This window comes from Lutjanus erythropterus, chromosome 20 (assembly GCF_056507025.1).
Source record: "Lutjanus erythropterus isolate fLutEry1 chromosome 20, fLutEry1.hap2, whole genome shotgun sequence".
NCBI classification, from domain to species: Eukaryota; Metazoa; Chordata; class Actinopteri; order Lutjaniformes; family Lutjanidae; genus Lutjanus; species Lutjanus erythropterus.
This window is the reverse complement of record NC_139336.1, coordinates 7446729-7459092: the sequence shown is the minus strand read 5'-3', so window position 1 is coordinate 7459092 and position 12364 is coordinate 7446729. Positions and strand designations below refer to the sequence as shown.

At 39.2% G+C, this 12364-nt stretch overlaps 1 protein-coding gene across 1 annotated transcript; it reads left to right on the top strand.

Annotated features, from left to right (window-relative positions):
- The first annotated feature begins 210 nt into the window (after nt 1–210).
- Nucleotides 211–10643, top strand: slc30a5 (solute carrier family 30 member 5). The gene is made up of 16 exons (XM_084746134.1): nt 211–763; nt 2001–2123; nt 2263–2329; nt 2650–2735; nt 2892–2979; nt 3541–3628; nt 3747–3823; nt 3947–4117; nt 4371–4659; nt 5021–5229; nt 5471–5628; nt 5736–5865; nt 7174–7429; nt 7522–7748; nt 10115–10243; nt 10361–10643. The coding sequence occupies exons 1-16, from the start codon at nt 693–695 to the stop codon at nt 10529–10531; spliced, it is 2340 nt and encodes a 779-aa protein (XP_084602260.1). The 5' UTR covers nt 211–692; the 3' UTR covers nt 10532–10643.
- The last annotated feature ends 1721 nt before the right edge of the window (nt 10644–12364 follow it).

The window sequence follows — 12364 nt, the reverse complement described above, 5'->3', positions numbered from 1 at the left end:
AAAATAAGGTAAACTGTGGTTTTAAATAGGTCCATTTCATTTTGTGAACATGAAATTTGCCAGCAAGTAAAAACAGCTAAATTAATAAGGTAACATTTTGTCCAATGAGTTATTTTAAATTTACATTAAAATAAAAAACTCTACCCACTGTCACCACCATAAGCGAGGAAAAAACACGCAACTGCGCAGGTGCAGTGCTGACGAATACACTCACGTGACGTGGAATGTTTACCGTGTCCGGAAGTGCCGTGGCTTTTTATCCAGCTTGGTTGTTATATCCTTTCATTCCGGACTCTATAGCTGTTTTTGTGGTCAGCCCAGCCTAAAATAGTTAATTATCTTGCTGTAACTAAGCGACCACATGTGTTGTTCGACGTACACTGTACACAGAGGACGTGCCGCCGTTAGAAACTTTACATAAAATCAAACTGGCATGCCGGATGGCTAGCTAGCTAACGTTACCTAGCTAACAGGCTAAGAGGACTGCCAGCTGACTGTGGGTTTATGCCTGTCTACAGTTTGTTTAAATATATTTAGTTCGGTTTGAACGGAGGAATAAATATGAGCCAGAGGAAGCCTGGTCATATTGTTCACTGGTAAATGGGTTTAAGATTTTTATTATTCAGGTAACAGTAATGTTAAGGGTATTGGGGACATAAATACAGCCACTGGTCGAGTTTGGGAGCTTGAAAATGGAAGAGAAATACAGCAGCAACGTCCTCTCAGGGGGGAAACTGGGTATGGTTGAAGTGCCTGATTCTAGGTATGTATGTGTATCTTGTTTTTTTTTTTTAGCTTACATTAAACTCAGTTGGTGTGAGTTATTGCTTGTATGTTCTTGCCATCAAGTCAGATTACTGTAGATGCAGTCTGCATGTATCAGAACACCAACTGAACCTGAACAGTGGTGGTGTGTACCAAAGTACATTAACTTAAGTACTGTACTAAAAATTTGTTAGACTTGTACTTTACTTGAGTGTTTTTATTTGGTACATCTTTATCCTTATACTCCACTACAAGTCAGCAAAAAAGTGTACTTTCAGTCCTATTTGTCTGACAGTTTTAGTTACTTTTCAGATTACAGTTTTTAATGTGCTTACTGTTCAGTAATTTCTCTCCAGGTGTGTTGATGTTGGAGGTTTGTGGTAAACTGAAGGGGTTAAGAACATTCTCCTATTATTTTAAAATCCCTCTTGGATCACCTGGAAGATGCATTGAGATGTGTAATCCTCACAGGACACTGATGTTGCAAACTATGATGATCTTATAGAATATGATGCATTGCTATAGATTAAATTACCCAACAGTATATAATGATGAATGTCTTGAGCAGCAAAATGAAACTTAAAAATCAATACGGCAGTAATATTAATCCAAAAGCATAATATATGATAGTAAAACACTGACAGTCACCATTTTCCTGCATGTCAATGTCTACTTTTACTTTTCATACTTTAAGTAGAGTTTGCTATTCATATTTACATACTTTCACTCTAATAAGGTTTTGAATTCAGGACACTTTCTTGTAGTGGGTTATTTTCACAGTGTGATATTTGTATTCATACTGAATACTTATTCCATCTCAGAACCTAAAGTAGAGCTTCATCTAATAATGAGTCTCAGCATAAGATATACTATCCATTGATTAGCTGTTTAATATATAAATGTCCAAAATATTTCCCAGTGCCCACGGCTATTCCCATATGGTGCTTGTTGTGTCTGATCTCCAAACATATTATATTTGCAATAATATAACACAGAGAAAAGCAAATCCTCACATTGAAGAACACTTTGGCTTGATAAATAACTTGTATGGTCAATACAGTATTAAAATTGTTAATTGATTTTCTGGCTGACTGTTTCAGCATATATTTAGTGTACTGGTGCAAAAAATGTGCACAAGCTCAATGAGTGTGCATAACCTTTGGACAGGATGGTTGTTTTTTCTGTATCACTGACCTCCTGTATTAATATATTCTCTTTGTCCTTTTCCTCTGCAGGTTAACTAGATACTTAGTTTTACTGGTTATCACAAAGGTCCTCAAGGCTCTTGGGATCTTTGAATCTTACGATATCCTAAAAGTTGTCCACATCGTCCAGTTCATCTTTATACTAAAATTAGGGTAAGTGCTCCTTTAGCTTGTTACATGCTTTCGTTTCATTTAATCCATTATACTGAACCTGTGCTTGGTGTTGTATGTTATTATTACTTTGTATTTTGGGGATTTTTTTGACGGTGACGACATCCTTCTCTTTTATCAGGAGTGCTGTTATTCTGCTTTTCTTCCAAAAGCCTTTCTCCTCCGGAAAGGTCATCTCAAAAAGACAGGTTTGTTGGAATTCCTCCTTTTCAGCTTGTGCATGTTCCAGATCTTCTGTCAGTACAGAAAAATGAAAGAAAAAACTTCAGCTACTATTTATGCTTCATTGGTGAGCAAGGGGGATGCATTCTGTAAACGTTTGTCAAATATTTTTCCCACCTGTGAATGTTGTTCTGTTTTCTGTAGTGTTTTTGAGAAAGTATAAGTTTGAGCTTTAGGGAAGTAAAGTAACTTTTTTTATGACTTTGCAGCAATGCCCAATAAAGCCAAGGTGTCGATTTGGCATGATGATTAATCTGTACTCTTTTAAACTCTGTTTTCTTTGTAGTGGATAAAGTTATTAAAGCATGCTGTTTTCAGCTGTGTCATCTCCCTCCTGGGCTTCTTCGGTCTCACTCTCTGTGGACCTCTAAGGTAAAATGTCACCGTAAGCATTAATGTGTGTTTTTCATTGCTGTTAAAGGCAAAAACTTTATAGAAGTGTGCAAGTGAGCATATTTGTGCGTATCTCTGTGTGTGTGTGCTTATATGTTCAGGCTCTGATTGAAATCTGACTTGTGTCTTTTACAGGACATTGTTGCTGTTTGAGCACAGTGATGTGGTGGTCATAGCTCTCCTCGGTGTCCTGTTCACAAGCTCTGGAGGGGGGCCGTCGAAGGTAGAAGGCCACAAATCCACCTGAAATTAGAGAACAGAAATTTGTATTCATGAAAATAAATGTCCCATATTATATTTAAACCTGCAGTGCAGGACCTTTCTGTGTAAACAAACATCTGTTACATTCAAGCCCTTGCCAAACGAGTTCATACAATGCTGATCTAGCCTGTCACTGCCAGGTAAATCGCTTTTGTTGCAGTAGCAGCTGAGTTTTTAAATCTGGTGTTGTGGTGACAGTCCTCTACTGTCCTACTGGCCATGATGCATTTTACTTCAAATAGCAAAAGTTGGTTTGCCAGAGCTAAAGTGGGGAGTAGGCTATGATGGAAAACAGAAAGCACACGTTGCCAGTGTTTGTGTAATTACTCTCACTGCCAGTAGAGGCACACAAGAGTTCAGCATTGCAGGTTTAACACTACATTACTCGCTTGATGTTTTGTAGTGTCAGCTCATACACCCACCTATTGTAGATCAGTCAAATCAAAATATCACTGTGGTATGTAATAAGCATGAGATGTGCACTTATGTTGATGTGTGATGTTGTTGTTGTGACTTTGTACAGACCAGAGGCGCCGCTTTATTTATCATCGCTGTGATCTGCCTCCTCCTCTTTGACAACGATGATCTCATGGCCAAGATGGCGGAGCACCGTATCCTTTGCTTCTAAAGAACGGCAGCAGTTACTGCTGCTTCCACTGTTAATAACCTGGTCTACTTGTGCATTATCACATTTCTCTGTTTGTTTGCCTTAACTTGTCTCCTAACCAGCTGAGGGACATCATGACAGTGCGCTCACTCATTTCCTCTACACCGCCATTGCATTTTTAGGGGTTGCAGATCACAAAGTAAGCAAAGCCTGTGCCACACATTAAATTATATGTTTAGTGCCGCCCACATAAGCATAGTTTAGTATTGGTTTTGCTTTCTAAATGAATTTCCTCCCTCTGTCTTCCTGTTCTTCTTGTCAGGGTGGTGTTGTGCTGCTGGTGGCCTCCCTGTGCCTGAAGGTGGGCTTCCACACAGCCTCCAGGAAACTGTCAGTGGAAATCGGTGGTGCAAAACGCCTCTATGCCCTTGACAACCTGGTTTCTGCTATGGTGCTGCTGCCCTGGGTCATAGTGCTCTCAGCGACCACAGACGTAAGTGTGCAGACCATGTGACAAAATGAGAAATCTCAGCATGCATGTAGTCCTTTTGAAGAACTGGGTGGCATCACAAAGCTTGAAATGTTACCTGGAAAACCACAGTCGTGTTAAGAGCTGTTTTTATTCTTTAAAGAATTCAAATTAACCAGGGGAACATATTTTGTACCCACCATAACATGTTAAGTAAGGCTTAAGACTCATTTCTTTGACTTCACTGACTGTTTTTTCCCCTCCATCTCAACTCCAGAGTAAAGTTGAATCATGGTCGTCTCTTATCCTGCCATTCGGGATGATCATCTTCTCCGTAATGATCCTGGAGTTTTACGTCGAGGCCATCTGCAACGCAAAGATGGAGACGCCGAGGTGCGCCCGATACGGTACCATCTCCCTCTTCCTCAGCGCCCTGCTGCTGGCCAACTTCTGGACTCACCCGCTGACCGACCAGCTGCGCTCCATGAGCAAACCGCCCCAGCAGGTCAGCACGGAGCACGTGCTGTCTGGAGGAGTGCTAGTCAGCGCCATCTTCTTCATCATGTGTAAGTAATAGTTGTGGGAGCCAGCAAGACAAGTTTTGTAATGATGGAACTGAGCTAAAAAAATATAATTGTCACATAGTCGTCATCATTTAAAGGAATAGTTATTTATTTCTCTATTAATCTACTTTTTATTTCTTTATTTTTTACCTTTGTAGCATTTTAAATTTAGCAGTAAAACAAAAAAAAAAATGAGATACAGAACAATAGCAACAACTAAAGCTCAAGTTAGGGGTTGGCTGTGCAAAAGGCTAAGACTTACCAGATATGAAGATACACACTCTAAACGTCAATGTCAATATTTCACACATCCACCTAATGTCTCCTCACTTCCTCTCCTCCTCATCTCACTGTCTCTCTGCAGCCTCCAGTATTCTGTCATCTCCATCAAAGAAAGGTCAGAAGGGGACCTTGGTGGGTTACTCGCCTGAAGGGACCCCTCTGTACAACTTCATGGGTGACGCCCTGCAGCACACGTCGCAGTCCCTCCCGCGGTTCATCAAGGATTCCCTGAAACAGATCCTGGAGGAGTATGACTCCAGACAGATCTTCTACTTCCTCTGTCTCAACCTGGTATGTACAGTGTCTGAAATCCTTTAAAATTGCCAGCAGTGCAAATACAGTAGTTTTTGCAGGGAAATTTATAGATTCAAATGTTCAAAATGTTTTCCAAAATAAGAGCGCATAGGGGCAGCTTTGAGATGTGGAAATATTTATGACTCAGACTTGAGATTAGTGTGTCAAGTTTGGTTCGACTTTAAATACTTGTTGTTATTGTGAGTTAATGGAAGGTTTGTTGCTCTGTATATTTCAGGCTTTCACCTTCGTGGAGCTATTCTATGGTGTTTGGACCAACAGTCTGGGATTGATCTCTGACGGCTTCCACATGCTGTTTGACTGCTCGGCTTTAGTCCTCGGCTTGTTTGCTGCCCTCATGACCCGCTGGAAAGCTACCAGGATCTTCTCATACGGGTAAAAGCCCTTCAAGAATGTGTGAAAAGGTTTAGCGTAGGACATGTAGGAATAATTTAAAGCATTGAAAATTCAGCTCGGTGTTTAAAAATTGATGTTTGTCGCAGGTATGGTCGTGTTGAGATACTTTCTGGATTCATCAACGGCCTGTTCCTCATGGTCATCGCTTTCTTTGTCTTTGTGGAGTCGGTCACCCGTGTGTTGGATCCTCCTAATATAAACACAGACATGCTGACTGTGAGTAAACTAAACCACTTGATCTGAAGGCTTTTGACTGAATGTCAAACCTGTTGATGTAGTTTAGATTTATTTGGTTTGTCCTGATCTTGTTTCTGCCTCTGTCATTTAATATTAAGTATATACTAATACAGCGTCCTCCTCAGATATTTACAGTATATTTTCTGACACAAAACAGCTGCACGTTGCACACTTAAAGTATTATTTAATTTTATTATTAAGTATTTCTTTCAATGTAGAAGCCTTTATTTGAGAAAAAAATAGTTTGTCCTTAGAATATGTAATAGTAAGGTAAACAAAACTTGAGATTGTTTCGTGTGTACTGACACATCTCAGAACAGTTGTATAATGTTGGAGGTGCTTTGTTGTATAATGTTGGAGGTGCTTTGTTCTGTCTTAAGAAATTAGTAATGTCATCAGACTTATCTTGACTTGGCCTTGGGGACTACAAATGTTAAACAGAAATCCTGTGCTATAAACAGAGGGTGTGAAAGACAGAACACTGCAGACACAACAGTCCAAACAAACTGCCACAAAAAGGAAAGCATGCAAAACACTGGGTACTATCTGTATGTGTCAAAACATGTAATATCAAATGAAAAGATAACAAGTGAAACATACCACACTCTTATACATTCACGGTAATCATGTCAAACAGGTTGCAATGACCAGCAAACATTTTCAGGAAAAGCTAAACTCAAATATTATGATAAAAAGGTATAGCAGAATATAAAATGCATTTCATTTTACACATTTAAATTACATTTTTACTTCAAAGTTTTGCCTTGGAGTGACTCCATAACTGTGGTTACAGCGTATGATGCCACATGGTTGAAACCATTGCCGGCTTGATTGTAGCTGGTGACCTTTGTTGCATGTAGTACCGCCCTCTCTCTCTCCCCCCAATTTTTGTCTGCCTCCTTACTCTCGCTTTCATGTAAAGATTTAATATGCAAAAAAAAGTTTTCCTTGATATACAAATTTTGTTGAAATGACTTTTTTGTTCTTTAAACCTGGCAAAACACTGGCAGTGCAGACATTGTATAGCTGCTGTCTGGAGTGATGATGTCCAGTACAGGTTCCACACTGCTGTCATAGTAGATGCTTGGTGTTATGGGTATCGCCTTTTTACAGTGACAGTTGATCAGCATGTGGTAAAAGATTCGAAGACTGTGATCAATCAAAGCATGTCATGACCAGCTGTGGAGTTTATAGACTGATTCAGGACACCCATAATATTTAAAATTTACTACTATTTAAAGTTACTAGACATGAGTCAGAACTGTGTGCTCTTTTTGTCTCCTGCAGCCCGTATCTGTCGGAGGATTACTGGTCAACCTGGTGGGTATCTGTGCTTTCAGTCATGCTCACTCCCACGGCGGTAAGAGCTGCTCGTCACATGACCACGGTCACTCGCACCACGGCCACTCCCACAGCGAGCACAGCCACGGAGGTCACGGCCACTCTCATGGCGGACACGGGCACGGACACAGTGGACACGGCCACGGCGGACACGGACATTCCCATGGGTCAGGGGGCGGAGGCATGAATGCAAACATGAGAGGTTTGTGTTTTCTTTGATGTACTGTGTAAAAAACTTTGTGGTAAGGAGCTTGTAGCCACATAAAATCCTCATGTTTTTTTTTTTTCCTCCAGGGGTTTTTCTCCATGTCCTGGCTGACACTTTGGGCAGCGTCGGCGTGATCATCTCCACCATCCTCATCCGTCAGTTCGGCTGGTTGATTGCCGACCCTATTTGCTCGCTTTTCATTGCCACGCTCATTTTCCTCAGCGTCATCCCTCTGCTGAAAGACGCCTGCGAGGTTCTTCTTCTACGAACTCCCCCAGAAAATGAGAAAGACCTGAACAGCGCGCTGGAAAAGGTGAGGAGTCGCACTTAACTATGTGAGATAAAATGAGAGAGTTTCACTGTTTTGTGATCACTCAAGAACATTCCTCTGAGACAAATGATGTGGTCTGGGGTTCAGTGTAAATTTTATAATTTTCTCTTTCAACATTTGAAATCTGTAGGCACTTTAACTTCAGGGTACTCATGGGATTTTCTTCTTGTCCTTTCATAGTATTATATAAATACCATAACATCATAAACAACTGTCAAAATCATATGTTTTGGTGTAATTTATTATCATGCTGCAGCCTCACTCTGCTTTCTCACATACACACACAAACACAATCACACACCAAGTGAAGTGATTGAACAGCAGAGCAGAGATGGTGCAGTTGAGACATTGTAAAGTGAAAATAAGTCAAAAATCATCCTACATTAGTTGACCACAACTGTGTTTATTACTGTACGTAATGTAAGTTAGTGCCGTAAAACTTTGCAAGTGAAAAAGTAGCGTGTGTGTGACGTGTGTCTGCTTTACAGACCGGCCTTCACTTGTCGCCCATTGTCAAATCTGCAGTATTCATCTATGGTCACCTTTTTCATCCCCAATTATTAAAATACTTATTTTACCATTTTCTTTGTATATATTGTGTATTAGTGTTGTTAGTATTTTTGATTATGGCGATAATCACATTGATGTTTTTAAATAGCAAGATTAGCCAGTTAGCTCGCCTAGCTGGCTGCTAACATGAAGAAAACCACAGTGAAGTTTCTTTTTTGAAGTAGTTCAGTATATAAACAGATTCTTGACTTCTGCACTTACTTCAACAAAGAAAATCTGGCATGTTTCCCATGATCACCTGTCACGATGAACATTGTGATGATCTAGACCTTGATTCTAAAAAATCTTGTGATTAAGAAACATGACATAACAGAGGCCAAAGAAATTCTGTGTGTGGGACGATGTGTGCTCCCCTCATCTGTGCAGCTGATCTGCTGTTAACAAGGCATATAATTGATTTAGTCACAGAGCAGTCTACACGCCAGCACTGCAACACATGGGAACAAACTGATACAGTATTTTTGTACGTGGAAAGAAATAACTAACTTTTCAAATTTACAAGAGGTGCCGAATAATTGAAAATTTATTGAGATACCGTTTCACAGTTTCCTCTTACTCAACAACTCAAAACACTGTGATTTTTCTGGGGAGTCTGGGGCTCTTTTGCTGGAACCTGAAATGAGGTGTTCACACATTAGATAATACCTCCATGAACATGCGTAAATATGCATGTGATGTTTCGGGCACAAACCCTTCATCACCCCCCAAAACCTTACATGGTAGTAAATTAATATGTTCATGGAAGCATTATAAAGTGTGCAGACTTTTACCTTGATTTGTCGCATACGTCTGAGAGCTGTACTATGAAGGAAGCTCAACACAGCTGCGCTTTCTTTGCATGAGCAGGCACGTCAAAACCTAAAGCCCCAGTCAGAGATAACAGGTATCACGACGATGCTTGTCAACTTGCTCTTTTAACCCAGGCTTTTTTCTTCAGACTCTGTGCGCTCACATAAACAGGGGCGTTTGGCGTGTCATGACTCTTTTTCTGCACGCGAGCCGCCCACTTAAGCCAGGATGAACAGGCTGTTACAATGGAGAGCTATGGAGAATATAAATAATATATATATTTAAGCATCAAATACCACACTGTTTTTTCAACTAAGGCAAGAGCAGAATACTGTCAGAAAATTCCGACTCGACTTAAAGTGCCCTCAACGCCTTCTGTTTATTTCTAACAGGACAACTGCGCGTTAAACAGTAAAACTTGATACAGCAGATTTAAAGATGATTTTTGTCAGTCTGACACTGTCCCATAAAACCACAACACTACACAAATAAATGTAAACGTAAATGTTGCTGGGGACAGTAAAGAGAAGAAGGGAAAGACAGAGAAGGAAAAGGGGAAAAACATGTTTGTATGAACAGAAGGAATTAGTAATACTAAACCAAACACATCCTGCAAAAGTCTGAAACACATCCAAACCCAAACACATCTCCGCTTTCTTCTTTGAAGCTCTTTTGTTTTCTTTCTCTCTTTTTTGTTTTGTCTTTCTCTCGTCTTGTTTGTTCCTTCTTCACTGTCACCTGCTACCCATTTGTGTCCTTTAATGTTTTGGTATTGTTTAGTGTTAGAATGTGTGTATTGTCTGTCTGTGCAAGCGCTAATTGGTAAATAAAAGGGGGAAAATGATGAGCTGGCTCCACCATCACAGGGGAAATAAAAGCATCAATAGCATTACCATTTGCCTTGGCAACAGTAAAAATGTTCGTCGCCCCCATCACCAGATATTTTACAAATGTTTTCCTGATGTTAATTTTTCTTTGTGTTATTTCAGATTGAGAAGATTGAAGGAGTTTTGTCGTACAGAGATCCTCATTTCTGGCGGCATTCGGCCAACATGATCGCAGGGACCATCCACCTCCAGATCATGTCAGACGTGGTGGAGCAGAGGATCATACAGCAGGTACGTTCACTGATTTATTTCTGAGTTGCTGTAGATATTCAAGGTCCTTAGAATTGCCATGACGTTTTACACAAGTGTTATTGACAGGTCTGATTGGTCTGTGACTCTTATTCGTAGGTGACGGCCATCTTGAAAGATGCCGGGGTGAATAATCTGTCGGTGCAGGTGGAGAAGGAGGCGTACTTCCAGCACATGTCTGGACTGAGCACAGGCTTTCAGGAAGTTCTGGCAATGACGCAGCAGATGGAGACCATGAAATACCTGAAAGACGGGACGTGCATCATGTAGCGACCACCTGTGGGACCAAATGAAACTTTACAGACTCGAGTCTCTTTTTCATTGAAATGTACAGTATATGTATGTATGTGGTTCAAATAAATATCTGAATATATTGGTTTTATCTTAGTGTCAGCCGCCTTTTGTTTCTGGGTTTGTGTGCAGAGTAAGTACAAGTAAGTAAATTTTTCCTGCTCTAAACATTCAGTATTAACTGACTGTACTGGGCTTCAGCAACCAACAGGAGTCCCCAGCAAAAGCAGTAATGGAATATTTGAACTTTTTTGGAAGTTGAAACAATGAAGAAAGAAATTAGGTGTGGCTTTTTGATTGACTGTAATTTCTCACAATCAAAGTTGGATCATTAACTCTGAGGACTTGATTATTTTCAAACCTAAAACTAAACTTAATCAAAGAAAATCTCTCAAACTGGGGGTCCATGGTCTAATGTGCATCTATTCAGAGGCATCCTTGACATAAAAAAAAAAAAATTGCTTTGAGCAACATACTTAGAGATAAAAGTTCACTTTCACTCAAATTATTTCAAAGAACTGGTCTGAATGTGTAATTAAATGCTTAATAATTTTCTGTTTTTATTATTACCTGGGCTAAAAAAATCATTTAAAAATGTAATTATTGGAGTCGACAACATAAGATACATTACTCATGCTTTTAGTTTTGTGTATGAGCTATAAAGTGTCACATTTTCATGACACTTCAGTTACCTCTTTCAAGTAGCTGCTCAAAACCTGCTAATATTGCAAGAACTTATTATACACAAAAAGTGATTGTTATTGGTTCAGAAATTGTATTACATAAGTGGCCAGTTATTACATAATTATCTTTTATTATATTAAGAGCAGAAAAATTGTTATGCTGTTGGCAGTTATTACATTAACAGTAGTTATTACATTATTAGCTGCTACAACTGTCATGATTAACAGTGTTGTTTTTAACTACAGTTTTATTATAAGCAGAGTTGGTTTATTCTGTAAGTTGAGTTGAGGCAGAAGACAGTTGGATTCTCATCATACTTTTCATTCAGTGTCTTAAAATCATTTATTTTGTCAGAAATCCCGCATTTGTTTTATTCTGGTGGATTATGGTCCTTTTTTAAACTCAGACTTGGTGTAATTTTCTGTGTTAACCTCCACACCAGACTGTAACCTTGTATAAGTTGCTCAAAAAGTAACAAGAAATGCCAAAGATATGTTTGAGCTAATTTAGAAACAGTGACTCCATTACATAGTTTATCCACCAGGGAGCACTGATAAGTTTATTTTACATCTGTAAAATATGTAGTGTCGGTTTATACACAAGACTTTAACCTGCTACTTCAAAATTATTGACATAAACAATTTGGTTACCCTCGCAAGAAAAAATCAGTTGTTTCACTAGTTAAGTTGTTATTCAAACCAAAATAATCTAATCAATTGTTTAGAACAAATAGTCAAATACAAAAGACTCCCACTCACAAACTGCACATTAAAATCAACAGAAAATATTCTCAAATTAAGAGTCCTGATAAGAAAATTAAATGTCTTTTAATAAACACTCCAGTCTATAATCATGATGTACTTTACCATGTTTTGTCAACAGGAGGGATACCCTAGAGCCGTGTTTCCCAAACAGTTTTCCTGCCGTCCCACTTTTTAAAAAGGACAACCTGTCACAACCTAAGTCACAATAGTAATGATAACAATAATAATATAATAATAATATCAGTAAGTTCTGGGAAGAGATCATTTGTGCATAAATTAATGTTGCTGATTTTTACTGCCATTTCTGCATCACCCTATAGTATACTGATGCTTTATTGAAAGTATATACACATGTTAAAACTTT